Raw genomic sequence first — 26,140 nt, 5'->3', positions numbered from 1 at the left:
CCTGGAGTTAGAAAATCTAGGAAAGAGATCAGGAGTCATAGATGCAAACATCACCAACAGAATATAAGAGATAGAAGAGAGAAATCTCAGGTGCAGAAGACACCATAAGAAACATTGATACTACAGTCAAAGAAATTGCAAAAAGCAAAAAGCTCCTAACCCAAAACATCCAGGAAATCCAGGACACAATGAGAAGAACAAACCTAAGGATAATAGTTATACAAAAGAGTGAAGACTCCCAACTTAAAGGGCCAGTAAAAATCTTCAACAAAATTATAGAAGAAAACTTCCCTAACCTAAAGAAAGAGATCCCCATGAACACATAAGAAGCCTACAGAACTCCAATAGGCTGGACCAGAAAAGAAATTCCTCCCGTCACATAATAATCAAAACACCAAATGCACTAAACAAAGAAAGAATTTTAAAAGCAGTAAGGGAAAAAGGTCAAGTAACATATAAAGGCAGGCCTATCAGAATTACACCAGATTTCTCACCTGAGACTATGAAAGCTAGAAGATCCTGGGCTGATGTCATACAGACCCTAAGAGAACACAAATGCCAACCCAGATTATTATACCCAGCAAAACTCTCAATTACCATAGATGGAGAAAACAAGATATTCCATGACAAAACCAAATTTACACTATATCTTTCCACAAATCCAGTCCTACAAAGGATAATAGATGAAAACCACCAACACAAGGAGTGAAACTACACCCTAGAAAAAGCAAGAAAGTAATCTTTCAACAAACCCACACAAACATAACTCCATAAAAATAAGAGGAAGTAACAATCACTTTTCCTTAATATCTCTTAATATGAAAATTAATATTATCAATATATCCTAATCAATTGAAATTTAAAAATATGAAGAATTAGAAATTTGTTGGCTGTCATCCAGTGGTCTCTCTAATTTAGTCATTGGAGAAATAGGTCCAATGTTGTACAATCCATATACACCTTCTGCTTGTTTGTATGTGACAGTGTCTTGCTGTATACCACATAATGGTCTTGAAATCATGCTTCTCCTATCTCAGCCTTTCTGTTAGTAGGATTGTTTATTTGATGTTCTTACACTATATTATGATTTTCAGAACAGCTTACATATTTCAAAATTATTTATACAGTCAAAAGAAACATAGACAATTAATTTGGGAGGTGGCTTGTATGAATGTTTTGCTTAATATTTGTAATTATTGGGTATATATCCAGAAGATGCTCCAACATGTAATAAGGACACATGCTCCACTATTTTCATAGCAGCCTTATTTATAATAGCCAGAAACTGGAAACAACCCAGATGTCCCTCAACAGAGGAATAGATACAGAAAATGTGGTACATCTACACAATGGAGTACTACTCAGCTATTAAAAACAATGAATTTATGAAATTCTTAGGGAAATGGATGCATCTGGAGAATATCATCCTGAGTGAGGTAACCCAATCACAAAAGAACACACATGGTATGCACTCTCTGATAAGTGGATATTAGCCCAGAAGATCAGAATAAACAAAGTACAATCCACAAACCACAAGAAACTCAAGAAGAAGGAAGACCAAAATGTAGATACTTCATTCCTTCTTAAAATGGGGAACAAAATACCCATGGAAGGAATTGCAGAGACAAACTATGGAGCAGAGACTGAAGGAAGGACAATCCAGAGACTGCTCCACCTGGGAATCCTTCCCATACTCAATAATCAAATCCAGATACTATTGTGGATGCCAGCAAGTGCTGGCTGACAGGAGCCTGATATAGCTGTCTCCTGAGAGGCTCTGCCAGTGCCCGACTAATACAGAAGTAGAGGCTCACAGCCATCCATTGGACTGAGTTACAGGGTCCCCAATGAGGGAGCTAGGGAAAGGACCTAAGGGTTTGAAGGGTTTGCAGCCCCTTAGGATGAACAACAATATGAACTAACTAGTACCCTCAGAGCTCCCAGGGACCAACCAAAGAGTACACATGGTGGGACTAATGGCTCCAGCAGCATATGTATAGCAGAGGATGGCCAAGTCGGTCACTAATGGGAGGAGAGGCCCTTGGCCCTATGAAGGTTCTGTGCCCCAGTGTAGGGGAATGCCAGGGCCAGTAAGCAGCAGAGAGGATGAGGTGGTGAGCAGGGGGAGGGTGGAGGGAACAGGGTTTTTTTTTTTTTTTTTTTTTAAATTTTTAAAAAGTTTTTTCAGAGGGGAAACTGGGAAAGGAGAAATCATATGACATGTAAATAATGAAAATAATAAAAAAAAAATCACCCCCCAAAAATACTTATAATCATTGTATAAATTTTGAAGAAGAGAACTTTATAAGTTACTCTTTTTCTGAGATGAATGCTTTTCAAAATCATCACAGCCAATGAACCAGAATCTTACCCTCACCTAGTGTCTGTGCCACCCTCCAAGCAGAACCATTGTTCATTGAAACAGTTAATGAATGACTTCATGGATAGACCATCTAAATACACATGTGGGCTAAGAATGATGACAATCACTCAAGTCAAATAGCCTTGATAATAGCAGGAAATATGTATCCAAATAATCATACCTACAATTCATTCCTTGGCACAGCAGAACTGTCAACTCTTAGCTTAGCTACTATGGAGGTAAAATCCTTTGGTGATGTGAGAGACACTGAAGTACAGTCTTATTACAAGGAACTCCAATGTCTAAAAATTGTTCTTATTTTGGGTTTGTACAACAGTAAGAGCCAAGATTTTAAAGCTCTACTAAAAACAAAACAAACAAACAAACAAAAATACTTTATTTATGTTCATTTAATAACATATCTACCATTTTTATGATTGGTATAAAAATAATGAATTGTGAATATAATAAAAAGTATACATTAATATTTAAATATATATCTTCATGTTACCTATTCCAAAGAAAAATTTAGACCCATAGTATCATTTTATATTCACTGATTAAATTTCTATTTGTCTCTTATCATATTAATTTTTAAGTTCAACTTATTATGAATAAAATAAACGTATGCCATGTTAACCTGTTAATTTTACTTGTAATCAATTTGCTATTACATATATGATATGAATAACAAACTATGATCTCATGTGTATATTTTATACATAAGTAATAAAAGGCCAAATTTTCATTAAATAAATAAATAAATAGAATAAATTTGGGCCAGGCAGTAGTGGTGCATGCCTTTAATCCCAGCACTCAGAATGCAGAGGCAGGCAGATTTCTGAGTTTAAGACCAACCTGGTCTACAGAGTGAGTTCCAGACCAGCCAGGACTATACAGAGAAACCCTGTCTTGAAAAACCACAAAACCAAAACCAAAACCAAAAACCAAAAACCAAAACCAAAAAAGAATAAATTTGGGCTAGAGAGATGGCTCAGTGGTTAAGAGCATTCTTTTAGATGTCCCAAGTTCAATTCCCAGCAACCACATGGTGGCTCACAATCATGTAATGGGTTCTGACGCCCTCTTCTGGTGTGTCTGAAGACAGCTACAGCATACTCACACATAAAATAAATAAATCTTGGAAAAAAAAAAAGAATCAATGTATCTTTAAATCTGTTGCTTAGAAAAAAAAATTCTTCTAATTTGCCCCTGAATATTGTTATTGGCAAAGACTAAATTAGTTAAATATCTTTTATGCATATTTAGTTACTAATGCAAATAAGTTGTGTAGTTTTCTTTCAACTTAAAAAAAAAAAAAAAAAAAAGAAAGCAGGCTGAGCCACTCCTCCATGGCCTCTGTTTCAGTTCCTGCTTCTAGGTCCCTACCTGATTTCCTGCCCTAGCTTACTACCTCAGTGACAGACTTAAAAACTAAGGTTAAATAAACAAACCCTTTCCTTCCCAAGTCGCTGGTGACTGTGGTGTTTTACCACAGCAACAGAAACCTTAGCTAAAACAGACTTCAATTTATGGAGAACATCTCAAAAAATTTTGGTCTCTTCTTAAGTATTATTTTTATTTAAAATTGGGATTTCCTTTTAAACATTGTACATTACATTTATTGATTGATTTTACGAACGTGTGTGCTCGTGTGCACCCGTGTATGGAAATCAGAGGAAAGTTTGTGGGACTCAGTTCTGTTCTCTACCATGTGGTTTACATGGATTGATCTGAAGTTGTCAGCCATGGTGACAAATGCATTTACCTTCTGAGCTATCTTGTCAGCCCAGAACTTCTCCCTTTGATACACTTGTGAAATCAAGTTTTTTTCATTTATAAATAAAGCTCAAGGTTTTTTGTTTGTTTGTTTTGTTTTTGTTTTTTTGCTTTTTCTTTTTTGATAACTCCATTCTGGGACAAACAGAGACAAACACTCATTGAGTTCTTACCATGTGTTACTACACACCCACCCACACACCGTCCAAGTATCCCCCACGCTAGGATGGCGCCTCACAACAACCTACCAATGAAGAAGCCCTCCAGCCCTCAGCTGCAGATGGACGAAGAGATAGAAACAAAGTTACTTTCCAAAGGCGACATAGTCAATACACTGTAGAGCTAGGTGTTGGATCTTAGGTTTTCAATTACCACGCAATCTATGAGAACTGAAGGGACTTCAGGTACTGTACTGCATTAGCCACTACTACAACTGCTGAAAAAATGAGCCCTTTGAGTCTGAATGGTAGCTACACACGCCCGACCCACATTTCCTAGAGAGTAGCTGGAGCTCTTCCTACTCTGTCATGGCCACTCAGCAGACAAGCAGAGCGAGGAAGTGCTCTGGGGCTAGATGTGGAGCACCACACACACCTGCGATGTCAACAACCAAGCTGTGAGAAGTTAAAGATGGAGATGGAGAGGGAAGTATGGTGTGTGTGAGAGCCAGTGCAGATGACATCTGGGCCCTCGGCACAGCAGTGTCCCTGGCATCATGTGGCATGTGTGGGCTACCGCAGCTCCGTTCCTCCTGATGGTCAGTCTCCCCCTTCATGCCCATGACTGTTTCACTTATGGATGTCTCTCAGCAACAGCATCACTTACATTTCATGGAAGGTGATTCTGTAAGACCATCTCTCACATTAGAGGTGGCTCAGCCTTAGCAGCACCTATAGTGATCTTGGGAAGTGATTCCCGTAAGGAATAAATACATTTTCAAATAGCCTCCAAAGAGTGGTGCTGAATTTTGTTGAGGAATACTGGTCTACTTTATGCCTTTGAAATTTTTTAAATTATGATGATTGATTTTGGGGCCACAATGACCTTTTCAGTCCTTCAAGGTAGGAGAGTGGCCAGATCCTGCCCTACAGAAAAAAAAAGCCCAAGATCAGGCCATAAATCCTTCCAAACCCAGGGTTCCCTAGAAAGCTCTGGTGTCAAGAAACCTTAAATAAAACCTGCCTCCTGCTCAGATTTTTCACTGCTTCTCTTCCAAGCAGAGGAAGCCCCCTTTTCTCCTATGTCTTTGCCAATAAATCTCTTCTTTTTTTTTTTTTTTGAGACAGGGTTTCTCTGTGTAGCCTTGGCTGTCCTGGAACTCACTCTGTAGACCAGACTGGCCTTGAACTCAGAAATCCACCTGCCTCTGCCTCCCAAGTGCTGGGATTAAAGGCGTGCGCCACCAGTGCCCGGCGTGAATGAATCTCTTCTGTGCGTTTTGTTGTAAGGTGGACTTTGGTATTCCTTGGCTCTCGACTGCCAGGGTGCCTTTCCCCTCAAGAGCTGTAACACAATATCGATACAACTACATTTTCTTTCTTTCTTTTTTTTTTTTAAATATGTTTTTACTATGGTTTATTTATTTTATGTAGGTGAGTACCTATCGCCCTCTTCAGATGCACCAGAAGAGGGCATCAGATCCCATTACAGATGGTTGTGAGCCACCATGTGGATGCTGAGAATTGACCTCTGGAAAAGCAGTCAATGCTCTTAACCACTGAGCCTTCTCTCCAGCCCCATAACTACATTTTCTTTATTCCAGCTACTTCATAGTTCCTGGGACAATATTAGCATACTGTGTGATATAAAGACCTATGGATGAATGATAGAAGCTTCATAGTAAATTTGCTATTATTTAAGAACAGACATATTTCTGGGTTCAAGGCCAACCTGGTCTACAGAGTGAGTTCTAGGACAGCCAGGATAGAGGAACCATGACTTAAAAAACAAACAGACAAACAAACAAAAAGAACAGATATATCAAACCTACTTTTTTTTAAGATTTCATACATAAAGATCAAAGACTAAAAAATAAAAACAAAACAAAAATTAACTACTGTGATACAGTTTATAGCGAGAATCATTTTGGAAATCTAGAATGAAAAACAGCACTGAGCTGATTTAGAAGAAGGGAGACTCTAAGTACAGTGGGTAGTATATGTAGAAGGAATAAATAAATATAGGGCTTCTGAAAATCTTTAAATTTTCTATGCTTAAATAAACACTATCCCCACAAAATTTCATTACTACTAAGTACTTTCAAATCAATTAATTGTAAAGTAAGGGTCTGGACTTGGAACCAAGTAATTTTACTTTTTTTAAAAATAGTGTTAGAACAAATGAAGACTGATCTAGTTTTAAATAGCCTCTAAAGCACACATAAGCTAAATATCTTCATTATATTTGGATTTGCACAAAATAAAATCAATTCACTTATTACTAAGTTTCAAGAAAGAAAGAATTAAGCTGAATTGCTTTTTCAAACCTGTTTTGATGTGAGTATCTTTTCATGTCTTCTGTTTTTTGAAACTCTCTAACGGCTATTGGCTTTACTGGTGACCCCTAGACCCAAAGTGGGGGAATAAAAAGAAGTCAGTAATTAACATACATAATATATTAAAATACAGTAATTATATATTCTAGTATGACTTTTAGGAAATTGTACATTAAAAATTATTTTTTAGGCTTTTCCTCTGTGAGCTTTGTGTTTAAAAATGCTTTTTAAACAGGCTAGCAGGGTGTGATGGTATGTGGCTATACACCCACACTCAGGAGGCTGAGGCAAAAGAATGATGTTTGAGGATAGCCTGAGTGACATAGCAAGACTAACTCAGAAAACAAAACAAGGGCTGGTGAGGTGGACCAATGTGTAAACCCCACAACCTGAGTTTGATCTCCAGAGCCTAAAAAGAGCTGGATGGAAAAAAACAATTCCACAAAATTGTCTTCTGACCTCCATGTTGTACACATTGTGGTCTGTGTGCTGACATGCACAGGCCTAACTGCACCTGCTGAGTTACTTCATTAGCGTCCACTTCACAGGTTGTTAACTTAAACTAACTGCTTCATCATACCATCACAAACACCAAATTTTAGAAAGCTATATGACACAAAAATACCAAGAGTTTATTCCATAGAATCACATGGCTACCACACACGTGGTATTAAAAATACTGTAATGAGCCTCTACAACCTGCTAGGGAAAGAGTAAATCCAACGTTTCCCAGCAGGCAGTAAGCAGCATCTGCGAGGCACTGCACTTAGACAACCTAATGCATTCTAAAGTCATTAAAGAAAGAGAGGACAGGAGAAGAAAAGGGATTTCTTTAAAGAGTACTATGTAGTATTATTCATTTAAATTTTATTAGAAAGTAGCTCTTGGCTCCAGCAGAGAGACTGACAGCTTAAACCACAAGGCAGCTTTGTCAATCACAGTCTATCATTCTCTTTTGGCTACAGGGTTTGATTTTATCTGATTCCAGAAACAAGTATCTTCTGAACTTCAACAACCCCGCTGTGTTCAAAGCCGCCTGCAGGAACCAGAGGCTTCTTCTGAGGGATGCCCTGACTCCACACCATCCTCCCCCTGAAGCCACAGAGCCGTAATTTCTAAAAGTTAAATACATCATTTTTCAAAAAGGCCCCCAGTGTTTCTCAAACAACCCCTGCTCAGGGCCTGGGACAAACTCCAGACATCAACACAGGACACGCTAAAATGAAGCCATTTTACTACGCTGACTAGATAGACTGAAGAATGCTATTCTACTTGAGACCCTTAAGGAACTGGCAGAGACTCTACAGTGGCCTGAATGCTTACTTGTTTTTTAGGCAATTCAATGCTTCATTATAAGAGACACCAAGAATCTTAATAGCACACAATTTATATTCTGTTAACTCAGGATAAAAGCACCAGTATAATTAAACTTATTAATATTCTACGGGTAAGTTGAATGTTTCCTCAAAAGTCAACTTTGGTTTAATTATCTATCTAATTAAGGTTTGTAACTAGCAATAATTAAAAAAGCAAAATAATCAAGCAAAAAGGACCAGCCAGAAAGCAAGACTACCTAGAAACGAGCGTGTGCTTCCTTCAGAGGCCTGAGGTCACACTCAGATCTCCTTTTACTGTCTCTTCGAAGGAATGAAATCTGCCTGCTTATCTGAGGAATAAAACTGGAATCATTTTTGAGACTATCCTCTGATTTTTCCAAATTAAATCTGAAAACTCCAGGACTAAAACAAAAAGGGAAAAATGAAACAATTAGGCCTAAATCGATAAATCACTGATATGACAAGGATCTCTACCATCACCAACTGCTCTCAGTAGGGACACTAACTGTAATCTAGAAAGGGTACCTCATGCGAGATTCTCCGTTGTTCAATATACGCCATAAATTGTGAGCTGAGACTGTTCGTGTCCAGGCTTTTGGGCTGCTTCACATCGTTTTCTTCTTCTTCTGTAGTACAGCTGTCAATGTAGTCTATCTGATCCAGATCATGCTCTACTGTACACACACACACACATACACACACATGCATGCACATGTGCACACACACACACAAATAAAGAGAGAGAGAGATTCAAAATTAAACAGCTAATAAAAGGCATGTTTAAATAGCATTCTCCTGGGGCTGGAGGGATGGCTCTGAGGTTAAGGACACTGACTGCTTTTCCAGAGGTCCTGAGTTCAAATCCCAGCAACCACATGGAGGCTCACAACCATCTGTAATGGGATCTGATGTCCTCTTCTGGTGTGTTTGAAGACAGGGACAGTGTACTCATATACATAAAATAAATACTAAAAAAATTATATTTTCCTTTTCTCCTGGGTCTGTTCTGTATGCAGAAAGAATGATGTTTCAATGAAACACATCTTTATTATTTAGTTTATGGCTCCTCACAAAAAATCATCTCTTATAAAACCTTAGTCCAAACACACTAAAGAATGCAACAACTCAGGGTTAGCCACTGAAGTATAGACCCAAGGCATTTGTTTTCTCTGGGTGGCTCTGGTGTTTTAAACAGGGTAGCCTGAGTCTGAGACAGAGAAGATGGCTGCTGTTTAAAGAATGATGGCTGCATCATTTTTTCAGGAGTATGGGTTTCAGATATAAGCTAACTCAAAAGAAAGTAGAAGGCAACAAAAAAGACAGGAGAAGAAGAAGCTGGAGTTGGAGAAAAAGCAACTTATTGACTGTTCCCTTCCTGTGGCTCAGACTGAAAAAAAAAATGAGAACAAAGATTTCCCTATTTAGAAAATTACTTGCTAGAGGTCAATGTGTTAGATATTTTGCAGCAATTTGAAGTAAAAGGGAATCATCTGAAGAATTTTCTCAAGATTCTTTATTTAAAAACTCAAATTCTGACTGGAAAACTATAACTTGTTAAACAAAATGTCTATTCCACTAAAAGAGCTACTTCAGAGGAAGGGGAGGCAACTAAAGATCTAGGCACATGAGTGCTGCATCTGGTGAGCTTCTAGATATCATCATTCTTAAGTCAAAGCTAAGTACTTTCACCAGTTAGTTCAACAGCTCTCCACGAAAGACCGTGCTGTGAAGAAGTCTAAACCCAACCACTGTTTTATGCTGTTCCACTGTACCAGAACACTCAATTGAATTGAACTGCAGTTATTATTACATTGAAGTCTGTGTTACAAGTTTATTAAGATCTAACATTTTTCCAACTAAAATATAGTTTATATATTATGACTATTTCTCAAGAAAGTAACATCAGGTTTTCATACTATCCAGATCAGCACAGTCAAAATTTGATGAAGATTTTATAGTTACATTTCAGTTCAGAAAAGCCATATTTCATCTTTTAAACTTTGTATGTGGTGTTTATCTGTAGTGTGTGTATGTGTGCAAGTGTGTGGGAGGTATAGGTGCATGTGTGTCCACATGGAGGGGAGAGGCTGATGGTATTTATCTGTAGTGTGTGTATGTGTGCAAGTGTGTGTGGGGGTATAAGTGCATGTGTGTCCACGTGGAGGGAAGAGGCTGATGTCAGCTGTTTTCATTGTTAGCCACTTTCTTTTTAGTTTAGCTAATGATCTTTTCTTTCTTTTTTACATTTTTACAGGGGGCACAAATGCATGCCATACAGATGGAGGTCACATTTATTATTTATGGGGCACATATGCCACGACATTATCTATGGAGATAACCTTTATTATTTGGAAGAGCATGCATGCTATGCAGAGGAATAGAAGTCACTGTTCTTATGGAGGCAGGGGCATCTATGCCATGGCACACGTGTGGACGTCAGAGGGAAATCTGCAGAAACTACTTCTTTCCTTCTGTCATGGGAGTTTCAGGATGAAACTCAAGTCAGAAAAACTGGTTACAGCACTTTCAGCACCCAGTGAGCCACCTCACGTGTCCTCCACTTTATTTTTTTTTAAACAAAAGTTTCTCATGGACCCCAGAGCTCAACATTTTGGTTAAAGTGGGTACCAGTGGGCATCAGAGATCTATCAGTCTCTGCCCACCAAGCACTGGGACTGCAGACATGTGCTGCCATGCTGCCATTTATGAGAATGCTTGGGATAAAACTCAGCCCCCATTTTATCTCAGCAAGCATTTTATCTACTGATGCCATCCCCTCAGCTTGCTACTTAGTACCTCCACAGGGTCTAACGGATACAGTCCTGAGAGCACAGCTGCAAGGTGTGCTGAGTCTTCAATGAATGTGCTGCAGATGACTCATATAAGCACAAAGCCTAAAGTGCAATTACTAAAACAGGAATGGAATGGTAAGTGAAAGGAATAAAGAAGAATGTAAGCCAGACAGGACAAAACAACAAATGTAACTGACATCATTAGAAATGGAAGCGCTTCTCAAAAACATATGCATTTCTACAACATCTATGTAATTTCTCCCTCAGTACTGGTCCTCAAAATGCCAACATTTGGCTTTAAAATTCAAATTAAAAGAATATAGAGTAGAATTCTAAAACCTGCTTCAGAAATACACAGAAGCAGAGAGAACTCTATTCTATAAAAACTATTAAGTTCTAAGTGTCAGCATAAGGAAAGTTGGGATCCAGAAGCCCCAGAGAACATTAAGGTAAACATTAAGCTATGCAGGAAGATGGGCATGCTGGTAGGCACCTATGGTCCCAGCTGCTCAGGAGGCTGATGTAAGGTCAAACTCCTGAATACTGGGGTGAAAACTCAGTTTCAAACAGTGTTAGCTAAATGACTGAGCAGGCAAAAACATTTGCTGCCATGCCTGATGACCTGAATTTGATCCCTGCAACCTGCAAGGTGGAAGGAAAGAACAAGTTGTTGTTTAATTACAAATTGAAAAATATAGAGAAAGTGAATTTTATCTGAATAGTAAACTTTTTTTTTTTTTGGTCTTATATAAACGGAAGTCTTCAGAAGAGTGAATGATCTCTAGAGAAGCCAACAAAAGAGCAGGTGTGACAAAGACAACTTCAAAATGGCAAGGTGACCAGCAACTTCCTACTTCTGTTGCCATGTCTTCCCGGTCTACTGCAGGTCTACTACAAGGAGGTCTACTGCCGTGCCCTTCTCATCATGAGAGACTGAATCCCTCTAGCACCCGAAGCCACAATAAACTCTCTTAAACAACAACAAAAAAGTTCAGGTGGGAGCTAGGCTGTGTTGTAAGTCCTTGTCTACGCTGCACAAGGCCCTGGGTTCAATCCTAGGCACTACAAAAACAGGTGTGGTGGGATACAACTGTTCCCCCAGGGCTGAGGAGGAGACAAACAGATCAGGTGGAGGCAGGAAGATTGGAAGTTCAATGTCATCACTGGCTACATAAGGAGTTTGAAGCCAGTCAGGGTCACAGGAGACCCTATTATATAACAAGGTACTTATAAAGGTTTTAAACGTCATCAGAATCATGTGTACCTCCACCATTCGTGACGACCACACTGCTGCGATTCTCCAGGTACTGGCTTTCTCTCCGTAGTCTTTGCTCTTTAGTAATCTCTGCCACTCGAAGAGGCAGATCTGAAAATTCGTCTGTAGGCTTAAAAAGCAGAAATATTAAAAACCATCATTTCCGCCGGGCAGTGGTGGTGCACGCCTTTAATTCCAGCACTTGGGAGGCAGAGGCAGGCGGATTTCTGAGTTTGAGGCCAGCTTGGTCTACAGAGTGAGCTCCAGGACAGCCAGGGTTATATAGAGAAACCCTGACTCAAAAAACCAAACCAAACCAAACCAAACCAAACCAAACCAAAAAAAACCCCAAAAACATCATTTCCAATTTTAGATAACATGCAGTACAAGAATATAAATTATAATCTATATAGAAGAAAAAGCAAAAAGTTTTAGAAATTGACAGAGAATATTATATAATTCTATGAACACAATTAATACAATTGAAATGTGTACTTTAAATAGGCAAACTTTACCACAATTAACAAAAATAGAAGGATATTCAGAACTGTAAGTAAATATATATATACACAGATTTAAAATATCTACATATATGTATATGTAGATATATATACATTGCAATATTTAAAAAGACAGTCACCAAGACATAGGTGTTTGTGTGTGTGTGTGTGTGTGTGTGTGTGTGTGTATAAAACTACAAATTTCAAGTAAGTTTTGACCTAATTTTGTTTTGACTTACTTACTATTTATTTAATTTATTTACCTATTTAATCTTGACAGGGTCTCACTATGTATCTCTGGCTGGCCTTGAACTTACTATGTATATAGCCCTGGTTAGCCTTGAACTCACAGAGTTCACTAAGATTCAAGGCATTCAAGGCATTGTGCTACTCACAGGCTTCTGTTTGAACTCTTTTTTTTTTTAAATTTTTTTTTTAAAGATTTATTTGTTATTATATGTAAGTACACTGTAGCTGTCTTCAGACACACCAGAAGAGGGCATCAGATCCCATTACAGATAGTTGTGAGCCACCAAGTGGTTGATGGGAATTGAACTCAGGACCTCTGGAAGAGCACTCAGTCTTAACTGCTGAGCCATCTCTCCAGCCCCCGTTTGGACTCTTAATGACACAATGTCATAAAATGTCTTGAAAGACTGAATTTAGAAATTTAGAAAAAGCATGTTAATGGAAATGCATTAATGTATAACCTTTACTTAAAGAAGGCATAGGAAGTCTCTATAACAAGCCAGAAATGTGGACTGGTCAGTTCCAGGAACAGGATAGCGGTCAGCCATTAAGAAGATAGCGTTGACCAAACCACATTCCTCTAGACAACGGGTGTGCAGAATGACTTCCTTGTGATCTGGCTCAACTAGGTAGTGGGTTCCTTTAAAATTTTCTATTGTTCTCATGCTATGTATCTTTGGTCACCCCATCACCCCCCTTGGGTTGTGGTTTTTCCCTTTAAATACCCCTCATTTCTTGTGTTCGAGGTCGAACTCCTCTGGCCTGCTTGGTCACGAGATCGACCCCGGTACCAGCCTATCCCAAATAAACCTCAAGTGATTGCAGCAAGTTCGGTCTCTTGTGAGTTATTGGGTGGTCGTGTTATCCCGAGACTTGAGTGAGGGTCTCCCGAGCTCTGGAGGTCTTTCATTCTGTTATCAGCCCCTCTAGCAAAAGTGTAGCCATTTAACTGGTAGTTAAAATATATCCTAGTAATTTTACAAAGCAATAATTTCATTGGAAAATCTAATAGTATTCATTAATCAAAACAAGAACCCATGTAATTTGTAGCATATGAATGAACTCACTGAGATTTCCCAACTTCTGTGGGGCTCCAGCCAGAGTCTGCTGGAGAGGACTCCACTTTTGAGCTAACACTTAAAGCTCAGGCTCCACGTCCTCACCAGTCAGTGCCCAGTCCTGTGCACTTTCCCAGCCTCCAGCACACCCCTTCTATCACCATCTCCGCTACAGATCATCCTGGCCCTCACGTTCTGGGTGTCAGGGCTTTTCATGAGGTTGAGATAGTTGCTATGCAGTGCAAGCGGTCCTGGAACTCACTAGGGGCCAGGCTATCTTCAAATCATGGTCCTCCTGCCTCAGCCTCCTAAAAGCTAGCTATGGTTACAGAGATGTGTTACCACAGCCACTAGGCTTCAGCTTTAACCACCTCAACTCCTACTCAGCTTTCCAGGATATCCCTACATAAGATGGGGTAACAAATTTGAAAGAAGATACATGGCAAAAAGTGCTAGTAAAAAACAGTGTAAAGGGGCTGGAGAGATGGCTCAACAGTTAAGAGCACTGACAGCTCTTCTGAAGGTCCTGAGTTCAAATCCCAGCAACCACATGGTGGCTCACAACCATCTGTCATGAGGTCTCAAGACAGCTACAGTGTACTTAGATACTTAGATATAATAATAAATAAATCTTTAAAAAAAAAAAAGAAACAGTGTAGAATTCTCAGGTGGTAGGACTATGCAGGGTCTTTGCTCTTGGACATTTCTCTAGTTTACCTGATAAATTGAATTCCAATTTAGATACTCCCCTATTAATTTAATTTCTTTTTCTAAATCAGGAGTTTTAACACATGAACAGAATACTTACCTCATTTCCTGACCATCTCTTATCACCACTGTCCACACTATTGAAGCCTGAATCAAGGGCTCCATAAGGACGGCCTGAGTACAGTTCTTCATGGCTGTCCAAAATAAGTGTTACTTGTTACTATGAGGTTTTATATTTTTCAAAGTAGCATTTGAATTAACCAGTCACAAGTTTATTAGCCAACCTTCTCATGACACTTGGCCACATAAATATTAGAGGTAAGAGAGCATTCTCTGAGCATTTTACAAAGAAAATTCCAAACAGGAACAAAGTAAACAGAATAGTATGAGCCCCCGAAACTCAGAATCCACTTTGAAAAGCACCACTGCTCAATTTTGTTTTCATTGCACTCATTTTTAACGTCAGCTTACAAAGCAACGGATTTCATCTCACAGCCTCATACTTGGTGCCGTCACACTTTGTTGCCATGGGTTCATCTCCCCCCCACCCCCATCTGTTTTCTTTTTCCTGTTAACCTTCTTTCTGCTTTTCATCACAGGTTTTCCAGAGCCCTCTGTTTCCATTGCCTTAAGATCTCTTCCTCCACACTCACGATCCTCTTTCACACATGATTATGCTAGCTTTCACACATACGCAAATGCAGGTCCTCACACAAACGAAAACATCATCCTTATCTGGCTTTAGCAATAGTGAAATCCTGGCTTTCTGGGGTAAGTTTGGCAGTGTTCTTTCTCTGTCAATGGACAGCACTGGTGCTAGCTCCTTTTTAATTTGGTACAATTTAGCCATGAATCCACCTGGACCTTTCTTGGTTGGAGGCTTGATTACAGCTTCAGTCTCACGAACTGCTATTGCAGCCCTAAGTTGTTTATACCTTCTTAATTTTGTAGGTCATAGGTGTCTAGGAATTTACCCACTTAAGAGATCTGCTATGTTTTGAAACATAATACTCCAATGACTCTTTATATTTTGTCGAACTCTGTAGTAACCTCCCCTTCTACATCTCTAACTTGTGTGTCTCTCTTTCTCATGGATAATTTGGCCAGGGGTTTGTTAATCTTGATTATTGAACGCCCATCTGTCTTACTAAGTCTATGTGTTGTTCTTTCAGTCTGCAGTTCATTAACTTCCAATCTTTATGATGTCCTTCCATCTTTTACTTTGGGGCTTGGATTGCTACCACTTTTCTAGGACCCTGGGGAGCATCATTAGGCTATTTGGATCTGATGGCAGAGCTACCAACACCACCCTGCTGCAGCTTATCATTAAAGCACAATCTCCTGAGTTGCTTTGGGCTCCTCTCCCCATCTCTCTCTGCATGGCCCCCACTGCTTGGCATACTGTCTTTTGTTTTTCTGCTCCTTTCCTGGGATTGTTCACTTCCTCTGGATTTCCAAAGCGCGTTCTCTATTCTCTCTTCTTTCCCAGTCACACAGAAACAGCCTCTAGTCTGCTTTTGCTTTTAGACATCTTTGCTATTCTGTAATTTTTGTTCACTTTAAACCTATAGTCATTCTCTATATCCCTCCATTATTTTTGTTTTAAGTTTTATTTATTTTTTGTTGTTTTGAGATAGGGTCCACTATTCCACCTTAGATGTCCTAGAACTCATCATGTAGACAAAGATGGGCTAGAACTCACAAAGATCCATGTGCTGCTGCCCCCAAGTGCTGGATTAAATTTGTGTGCCACCACACCTGGCTTGTTTTTTTTTTTAAATATATTTTTTTATTATTATTATATAGACACACCAGAAGAGGGAGTCAGATCTCATTACGGATGGTTGTGAGCCACCATGTGGTTGCTGGGATTTGAACTCAGGACCTTCAGGAGAACAGTCAGTGCTCTTACCCACTGAGCCATCTCACCAGCCCCATCCTGGCTGGTTTTTATCTTTAATAATATTTTTTCCAAATAAAATTTATATACATTTAAATATCAGCAGTATAATCTTAACAAAATACTATATCTTTGTAATTCTATCACAACAGAAGATATTTCTATTTGCCAGAACGTTCTCACACACTTCTCTGTAGTTAATTTTGGTCACCTTGTTATTGCTGTTAGGGAAAACCAGTGTTCTGAGGTGTTTAGGTCTTAAATTGGTATGGAAACTTGAGTAACAGTTTCTAAGGATACATATAACTATCAAAGAATCTCAGATCTTTTGCTAAGCATTAACAGTGCAAGATGTCACATCCTGACTCAACTCATGGAAGACCCTGAGACAGGTCAAACAAGACTGTCAGAGGCAGTCAGCTGTCTGCTGGGTCTTGTGGTAGAAAAAAAGAGAACCAGCTTTGATGGGGGTCAGTGGGGAAGGAAATGGAATTGTGGTACATGCTGGCTGTGTCAGTGGCTAATGAGTAGCTAGTTCCCTAAACTCATAGATCTACACACTCCACCTGGTTGAGGTTACTGTTTGAAAATCACGTCTCAGCAAAACTGCCTGAAAGCACTGAAAAGTGCCAAAGCACTTTTGCTATGTCACCTTTCTTTATCTGTGGCTCTATATGGATATCAGGTGTCTTAATTTGCATTCCAGTGATCAATAACAATATTGAGTAGTTCATTGTGTGTGTGTTGACCATATAAATCTCTTTGTGAAGAGTCCTTTCAAGCTCATTTCTCATTGGGTTACAGGTTTTGGTTGTATGTCTGGATACAGGTTGCTTTACAAGTATTTTCTTAGGCCATGGCTGCTAGCACTTTCTTTGGATGAATAGCTGCTCCTAGTTTTGATGAAGTCTAACTTATTCTTTCTTTAATAGCTACCATTATCTCTGTGATCAGCAGGATACCCGTGTGTGTGTGTGTGTGTGTGTGTGTGTGTGTGTGTGTGTGTGTGTGAGTATGTTAGTGACTCCCTCACTCACTCCCCACTTTATTTTCCAGCACTGTCTTGCACTGCACCTGGAGCTCAGAGTTGGCAAGCATGGCTGACCAGTAAGCTCTAGGGATCCTCCAATCTCTGCCTCCCCAGTGCGGGGATTACAGATGTGAACTGCCATGCCCAGGCTTTTAAATGGGTGCTGGGATCTAAACTCAAGTCCTTAAGCTTTCAACTGATCTGCCTCCCAGCCCCAGAGGTACAGTTTCAGGAGTTTTATACCTTTACTTTTTTTTTTTTTCTCCTTAAACATACTTTTAAAGATGGAGCTTAATTAGAAATCTAAAAAAATAACAAATCCAATTAAAAAAATTAGTGCATTAGTATTTTATCTAATAAATATTCCTAAGTAGAAAAGGAACTTTAAATTATAAATTTAAATTGTAAGTTTAAAATAAATGGTGTATTTTGTGGTGGTGGTTGTTTCTTTAAACAGGGTTTTATTCTGTCCAAATTTGCCTTGAATTCTTGATCCTCCTGTTTCTATCTCTCAAGTGCTAGGATTACAGGCAGGTACTAACTAGCATGTCTGGCTAACATACAGTGCTCTTCTGACAGTGACTTTGATACTCCATATTATTTTGGTTCATGAACATAATTTTTATGAGTTATAAAGTCATGTCATGATGCACCAGAGCGTAAGATGACAACTGGACACTATCACTTAACCTCTGTAAAACAGATGGAACATTTCTGTTCACTTGTAAAACAAAACAAATCTGCATGGGAATGCAAGGTAGCTTTCAAGGCTTGTCACTTTCTATATTGATACAGGTGACTTCAGGTGGGTGGTACTCCTGTTCTCAGTCAGCCAGCTACCCCTATAGTATGTCTAATAAACCTCTTTTCTGGGGCGGGAGAGATGGCTCAGTGGTTAAGAGTACTGACTGCTCTTCCAAAGGTCCTGAGTTCAAATCCCAGTAACCACATGGTGGCTCACAACCATCCATAATGAGATCTGACTCCCTCCTCTGGAGAGTCTGAAGACAGCTACAATGTACTTACATACAGTAAATAAATAAATCTTTAAAAAAAAAAAACTTTTTTCTTTTCTCTTCTTCTTCTCCTTCTTCTTCCTCCTCTTCTTCCTCCTCCTCCTCCTTCTTCTTTTTTTTTTTTTTCCAAGACAGGGTTTCTCTGTGTAGCCCTGGCTGTCCTGGAACTCACTCTGGTAGACCAGGCTAGCCTCGAACTCAGATCTGCCTGCCTCTGCCTCCAGAGCACTGGGGCTTAAATTTATTTCCTTAATGACAAACCAAAGGTCCTACTTTATAGGCAATAATATAAAGATCTATTTGTCCAAAGCATATTTATCTTCTGGCATTTCTTTTCCTGCTTGCCCCCACAGAGATCATTTAACTTAAAAGCAAAAACAAAAACAAAAAGACTTATCAGTATAATTATAAATTTGTTTTTCTAAAGAAAAGTTTCTCTAACTTTATATTTAATAATTCACATTACACAAAAGTTGTTAAAGTAGTACAATGAGTAAGATGTTTTATTGATAATGTTTCTAAGACTTGTCTGAAAGCCCTGACCTTAAGGTATCCTGTGCATTTCAAGACAGCAAAACCAGGTCAAGGTGACCGATTGTAAGAGCTAGTGAAGTACATAAGCCATACTAGAAAAATTCTTTTGGGAGGCAGGTTACATAGCTTAATGGTAGAGAGCCTGCTGGCACATGCATTGCTGTAGTTTGCTTATTACTGCTGTAATAAACATTTGGACCAAAAGCACTGTGGGGAAGAAAGGGTTTGTTTTTATTTGGCTTATATTCCTACACCACTGTTCTCGGGAAGTCAGGGCAGGAACCGAAGCAGTGACCACAGAGGAATGAATGCTCTTTACTGGTTTGCTCAGTTTGCTTTTCACACAACTGAGGACCACCTGCTCAGGCAGGGCAGTACTACCCATTAGTCTGGAGACTCTTACACCAGGCAGTAATCAAGAAGATTCCCCACTGATTTGCCTACAGGCAAATTCTATTATGGAGGTATTATTTTCCCATTACGGTTCCCTGTTCCCAAATGGCTTTGTAGTTTGTGTCAAGTATGACAAAATCTAAGTAGCACACCCTTACTGGTTTAATCCCCTGTACCACAAGTAAATAAATAATCTCTTTCTATAGCTGCCAGAAAAAAATATGTATATTTCCTTATTTACTGAATGCTTCTTTGTAACACAGAAACACACCCTGGAAGTTAGGTAGACTTGTGTCATAATTTACTTTTACCCATAAATGTCATTCTCCTTAACAAACTATCTCTAAAGGGCTTCAAATACACAGGTAGCCTCTTCACAGCGACATGATGATATGTATATAGCTCAATGGGTTTATGATGAATCTTCCAGTCTTGCAGTTCAAGACAGTCTCATTGTTATTGAAAATTAAGTTTCAATGTCTTCATTGAAAATACAGTACCACTCACTTCACAGAGCTACATGAACACAAACTGAGAAAATACAACCTGAGGACTGTACAGAGCCTTGTACAAAACATCAAGTAAGTTATCACTACAGTAAGAATTTGGTCTTAGGAGAGCATTTTCTGTTAAGTCAATACATCTATTTCAACTAAGTGTGTGTATCAATCATTTACTGAAAATCACACAATGTTTTTTTTAGGTGTTAGGTTAATATTAAGTATGAATAAAAGATGATCTCTTGCTTTTAAAAGTTCAAGGTTTTTGGAATAAAATTAATTCAACGGGTGGAGTTAGAGAGGCAGGTCTTTTTTTTTTTTTTTTTTAAATTCCAGAGGCTCAAACTTCATTACAGGGTTGACCTTGAACTCATGACCCTCCTGGGTGCTAAGATTATAAATCCACAATCAACACTAGCTAGATGGATTTTTCATATCAGTGGCTTTGTGTTTCCTTAGTTTGGGTTTGTAGTCACATCAACAGAAATAAGTATGTTTAGTCAATAACATAAAGCTGCTTAAAATTACCATATCGAAAACCAGGTCTCGGGCTGGTGAGATGGCTCAGTGATTAAGAGCACCAACTGCTGTTCTGAAGGTCATGAGTTCGAATCCCAGCAACCACATGGTGGCTCACAGCCACCTGTAATGAAATCTGACACCCTCTTCTGTGTACTCATTTATAGTAATAAATAAATCTTTTTTTTAAAAAAAGAAAAAAGAAAAAAGAAAACCAGGTCTTAGCTAGGCAATGGTAGCACATGCCCTTAATGCAAGCACTCCGGAGGCAGAGGCAGGAGGATCTCTGAGTTCGAGGCCAGCCTGGTTTACAGAGTGAGTTTCAGGACAGCCAGGGCTCCATAGAGAAGCCCTGTCTTAAGTCTCTATATTTCACTAATGAAAACCACAGTGCCACTAAACAGAGCAAAGGTGATGAGTGCCACTCACCAAGTGAGATGGGAACATTGTATCTGGAGATTAGGAAAAATTTGTAATTTTTATGAATTCATTTCTGGGAGTTTCTGTGGGTGCTGGGTTTTGTGGTAGTATTACCTTTTTTAAATTAAACATAAATTTTTATCGTCACATGCTATTTTACATATTGATGCATTTTATAAAGACATTTCCATACAATTAATTATATCATGTACTTTGGCCACTACCCCCATGCCTTTTAGTAGTTAAAGTTCAGTATCAGGCTCAGGATCCTTCTGCCTATGTACAAGTGCAGGGATTAAAGTAGATACTACTATGTTAAACTTGTAGGACATCAAAAAAAATTATACACAAACATTAAGATGGTTAAATCTGGCTAGGCAAGATGGTGTATACCTTTAATTCCAGCACTCAGGAGGCAAAGGTAGACAGATTTGAGTTCAAGGCTGGCCTGGTTTACATAGCATGTTCCACGCCAGCCAGCATTATATATTGAGATGCTGTCTCAAAAAAAACAAAATTAGGGGCTGGAGAGATGGTTCAGCGGTTAAGAGCCCTGACCACTCTTCTAGAGGTCCTGAGTTTAATTCCCAGCAACCACATGGTGGCTCACAACCATCTGTAAATGGGATCTGATGCCCTCTTTTGGTGTGTCTGAAGATAACTACAGTGTACTCACATATACAAAATAAATAAATCTTCAAAAAACAAGCAAGCAAACAAATAAATAAAATAAGAAACAAGATCAAAAGATGTGTAAATCTAAGAACTGAAATCTAACCATGTGTCATTTGTCCTGAATGTCCCAAGAGTTAAGGGACTCTATAGGAGGCCTAGACTCTATCTAGCTCAATTAATCCTAGCCTGATTATCATGCCTAATATTTATATAGATTTTATGGTCACTTAAGGAATTTTAAGATTCAGGATATTTGATATTTAGAACTATTGCTAGAGTAATAAGCAATACAAATATTATACTGAAAATGGAATCTCAGAGAGATTAGAACAGCTTAGTACCCTAAGAAGACAGAAACTCAAAACCAAAAGCCTCTGGCTCCATGCCTACTCATTCAATGAATAGTCAATAACTATTACACAATTCTATTAATCTGTTCTTCTGAAAGAAAAATAGGAAGATAGGACATTTCGTTCTCTGGTACTTGAAGAGCAACATGAAATATTACATATAAAGTCTCACTTCAATATTCACAACTAGTTCCAGGATTCTTCAGATACCCAAACCCAGGGAGACTGAAATGATGTCATATAAGATATTGAAGCATTCCATAAAGTCTATGGATATCATCTATGTATTTTTGTTGTTGCTGCTAAGAAAGGGTCTGTGTAGCCTAGGTTGGCCTTGAATTCCCTATGTTGCTGAGGATAATCTTCCCACATGCTAGGATTACAAGGATGTACCACCCTACCCAGCAAGGTCTGTATGAGATAGGATTATCTATGATGGGTGTAAATTCCTGGCTTCACGCCATCCTCCTGCTTAAGCATTCTGATGGGGTAGAGGAGTGAGGACACAGACACAAACTAGTGACCCTCTGCCTATGTACTTTATCATCGCTAAATCATTCACATTGCCTGATATAAGATGCACAGCATGGAAGTAGTTGCTATGCTGCATTCTTTACGGAATAATGATGAGGAGAAAGTGTAAATGTTTAGCACAGGTGCATCTTTTTTTCCCCTGAATACTTTCAATCCACATTTGATTGAATCTGTGGAAACAGAGGGCCAGCAATATAGACATATATGTAACAAATTAAAATTTCTAGTATGTCTGAAACAACAGTTTACCTCTGAAAAAAATAACAGAAAATCTAGAAAGCTTCCTAATTATTATGACTGACATACTAGAGAGTATGACAGACTGCAATGCGTTACTTCCTTCACTTCCAACTCCTTTGGAGAGAAGTGATATCTTTATGCTATTTAGGTTTCCCATTTTGGAAACCTAAAAGAACATTTTTTTCCCATTAATTCAAGCCTTTTATCTGTTAGCAAATATAGATTCAAGTTCTTTGCCATGTAATTGAACTAATACTTTATGTATTTAAAACATTGTACATACTACAGTATTTACAAAAACAAATTAGGCCGGTCTCAGAACTAAGGACAGGTTACAGAGAAACAGGCCCTGCAAACAGTAGCTCAGCCCTCTGTCAAAGCGCACCATTCATCACCATCTCTACAGGCGGGTACTCAAACACACCCTGCATCCACCATCACTAGCCAACTCACACTCAAACCCCACGGCAGCAGTAGCAATTTCATGCTCCTACTCTGCTATTTCAGGAGAGGGGAGTTTCTTTCCAAGGATCACCAACTCCAACAGATAATCAGTTGTGTATACTCGATAGAAAACCCAACTCTGATTTGTTATGTAAGTCTTGTCAGAATACCACACAAAATACCTTTAATGAAAACTTAAAATAGGAAAAATCAAGGCTTTTGTTCACACCTAACAAGGATTTATTTCCACATTATAAGCAATTAACTGAATAAGAGAAAAAAGCAACCAGAAAGAGAAAACAGATGGTGAAATGAAAACTGTTGGCAAGAAGGCCTTGAGTCATTTCGTATTCTTCACTGGCAGCATCCTCCTCCTCCAAGCAGCCAGCGCATGGCATAGTACATCACTCAATCTCTGCCAGCTCCCACAGCTCACCTGTCACACTCTTAGCATCCTTTGCCCATGCCAGTCCTCCTAGAGATGAACACTGAACTGAGGGTGTTCGCGGTAGGTATGGTTACCATGTGACTGTCAGTCTTTTTGCTGCATTAGCTTATGTTAAGCAACTAGGTTAGAACTGTTGTTCAAATATCCTTCAGTGTCCAAGTCTTCAATCTAATAGCCAGACTAAGTACGCTGGAATGTCATTACAAAGATCTTCCTGATGATTTTACATGGAGGAAAGCAGTATTTGTCTGATTAAATCAGTGTTTCTTTCATTCAACAACTATTTTTTGAGTAATGCCTGTGCACACCACATGCTCAGATGAGAGAAGAGTACCATAAGGGAGGTGGAATCTGCAGCAGAGGGTGGGAGTCAAGTCCCCATGAGGTAACACTCTCTGTTATATACAATTTTCAGATGGCTTCAGAGTACTCATGTATAATATGAAACACTCAAATCTTTCATTTTAATAATTTCTAATAAAGCTATATTAAAATTGTCTTTTCTGAACATGATACATATTTCATATACCATATGCTTTTAGAAACCACATGGACATTTGTTGATCTATTTTAATGTAATAAACTGCAAAGCAAGCTTACCTGGACTGTGGTCTCAGCAAAACCTGATAGGTTCCAAACAAAGGCCTGGGAAGTTCTCTCCTGAATAAAGTCCATGAGCATCACAACATCTTTACTGGGATATCTAGCTCAACTTTTGGAATTGGATTCCTATACTTAAGATTGCTCCACACAGTTGGGAGTGCCAAGTAGACAGATGATCTTACAGGGCATGTGCTATGTCACTAAGTGATTCACAGACTAAAAGACCTGAAGTAAATAATGTCAACATGCAGCAAAGTCAACCCCTCCTTACACTTAAAAAGGGAAATGAAGCAATGTTCAGGTGACTTGCTCTAAGTCAGAAATCTCTTCAGTTGCAGAGATAAGTAAGGGTAGTGTTCAAGCCATTCAAACCAGTGAGTTTCAACTGGGAGCTTGCCAGGGATAGTGGCAATATTTGGCTATCTGGAAACATTTCAGTGTGTTATTGGTATTTAGGAAGTAGAGGCCAGGATGCTGCTAATTATCCATGAAATAGGGAACATCAGCTAACCATATACAAAATAGGGAACAGCCTCTTGTGACAAAGAACTACCTGGACTACAATGTTAATAGTGCGCAAGTTGTAAGAGACTGACTTAGACTACACTTTGTAGGATCTATGTAACCAATTCATATTTGATATAAGCATTCTGAGGCCAGGCAATTTAAGAATAAAGTTTACTTGATTTTCTCTGTGATGTACTATAACACAAGAATAAAATATACTTACCAGGAGCCAAATCCCAAGGGTCTCCGTTCATAATCTGGCAGATCTGGAGCAATCTTACAAGCTTGTATGTTCAAATATTTAAATATGTGGATTTTGCCTTTTATACATATCTAAATAAAATAACAAATGCAGCCAAATTACTATTCATCTGGAATACAGGTGTTATTTTTATTTATTTATTTTATTTTTTTCAAGATTTATTTATTTATTTTATGTGTATGAGTATACTGTAGGTGTACAGATGGCCGTGAGCCTTCACGTGGCTGCTGGGAATTGAACTCAGGACCTCTGCTCACTCCTGCCAGCTCGCTCTGGCCCCACTCACTCCTGCGTAATACACTGTAGCTGTCTTCAGACACACCAGAAGAGGGTATCAGATCTCATTATGGGTGGTTGTGAGCCACCATGTGGTTGCTGGGATCTGCACTCAGGACCTTCAGAAGAGCAGTCAGTGCTCTTACCCACTGAGCCATCTCGCCAGCCCCAGGTGTTATTTTTAAAAATATTATTTTATGTGTATGGGTGTTTTGCTAGCATGCATGTCTGTGTACCAGGTGTATGCCTGGTGCCAACAGAGGCCAGAAGAGAATATTAAATTCCCTTAAATTAGAGTTCCAAACAGTTGTGAGCAGCCCTGTGGATGCTGGGTCACTAGTGGGACTAGGTCCCCGGGAAAAACAGTCAGTTTCTTAACTAATGAGCCACTTCTCCAGCCCCCGAGATGTTCGTTTGTTCTCTCTCTCTCTCTCTCTCTCTCTCTCTCTCTCTCTCTCTCTCTCTCTCTCTTTCTCTCAATCATGATTAGCTTTTGGTGTAACATAAATTAGATTTTTAAGGCACATCTATTAAACACACACTGATTAGTTATACATAGCCAGGACTTTAAAGATTTCTCTCTAGGTATTAATCATGTACAATTACATTTTATATGCTGATCTCTGTAGGAAAGAATAGGCAATGATAAAATGGTGAAATTTACACACATACAATTTTTGATGTGTCCTGTCTCATGAGTCAAACTAATTCTTTAGGCTGATGAAATGCTTTATAATTTTGAGACTAAAAATGCTTATGTGTCAAAAGCTTAGTTGTCAGCTGACTGGATCAAGTGGGCTCTAATGTGATCAATGAATTAATGCAGGATGACTTACTTCATGGCTATAGGGTCCATCAGGAGCCTGGGCTTGGTAGCAGGAAGACAGCACTGGGCAGGCCTCTGAGGGGTGTATCCAGTCCCTGAAGCCCTCCTCTATCTGTCCTGGCTGCTGTG

General features: G+C 39.0%; 1 protein-coding gene across 10 annotated transcripts in view; it reads right to left on the bottom strand.

Moving 5' to 3' along the window:
- The window catches only part of Lrch3 (leucine rich repeats and calponin homology domain containing 3), a 106,948-nt gene that overhangs the window by 32,358 nt on the left and 48,450 nt on the right, over positions 1 to 26,140 (bottom strand). For 9 of the 10 annotated variants that reach the window (XM_031363685.1, XM_031363688.1, XM_031363692.1 and 6 more), the window contains exons 6-10: positions 24,871 to 24,980; positions 14,635 to 14,728; positions 12,029 to 12,149; positions 8,498 to 8,646; positions 6,627 to 6,703 (exon numbers count right to left, since the gene is read on the bottom strand). In XM_031363685.1, the coding sequence (XP_031219545.1) occupies positions 6,627 to 6,703; positions 8,498 to 8,646; positions 12,029 to 12,149; positions 14,635 to 14,728; positions 24,871 to 24,980 (551 nt within the window). The remainder of the gene's footprint in view (positions 1 to 6,626; positions 6,704 to 8,497; positions 8,647 to 12,028; positions 12,150 to 14,634; positions 14,729 to 24,870; positions 24,981 to 26,140) is intronic. The other variant, XM_031363683.1, reaches the window with a different exon arrangement.

Source organism: Mastomys coucha, unplaced genomic scaffold, assembly GCF_008632895.1.
Source record: "Mastomys coucha isolate ucsf_1 unplaced genomic scaffold, UCSF_Mcou_1 pScaffold12, whole genome shotgun sequence".
In the NCBI taxonomy this organism is placed as follows: domain Eukaryota; kingdom Metazoa; phylum Chordata; class Mammalia; order Rodentia; family Muridae; genus Mastomys; species Mastomys coucha.
The sequence above is the reverse complement of the archived record's forward strand: the minus strand, read 5'-3'. Positions and strand labels throughout refer to the sequence as shown.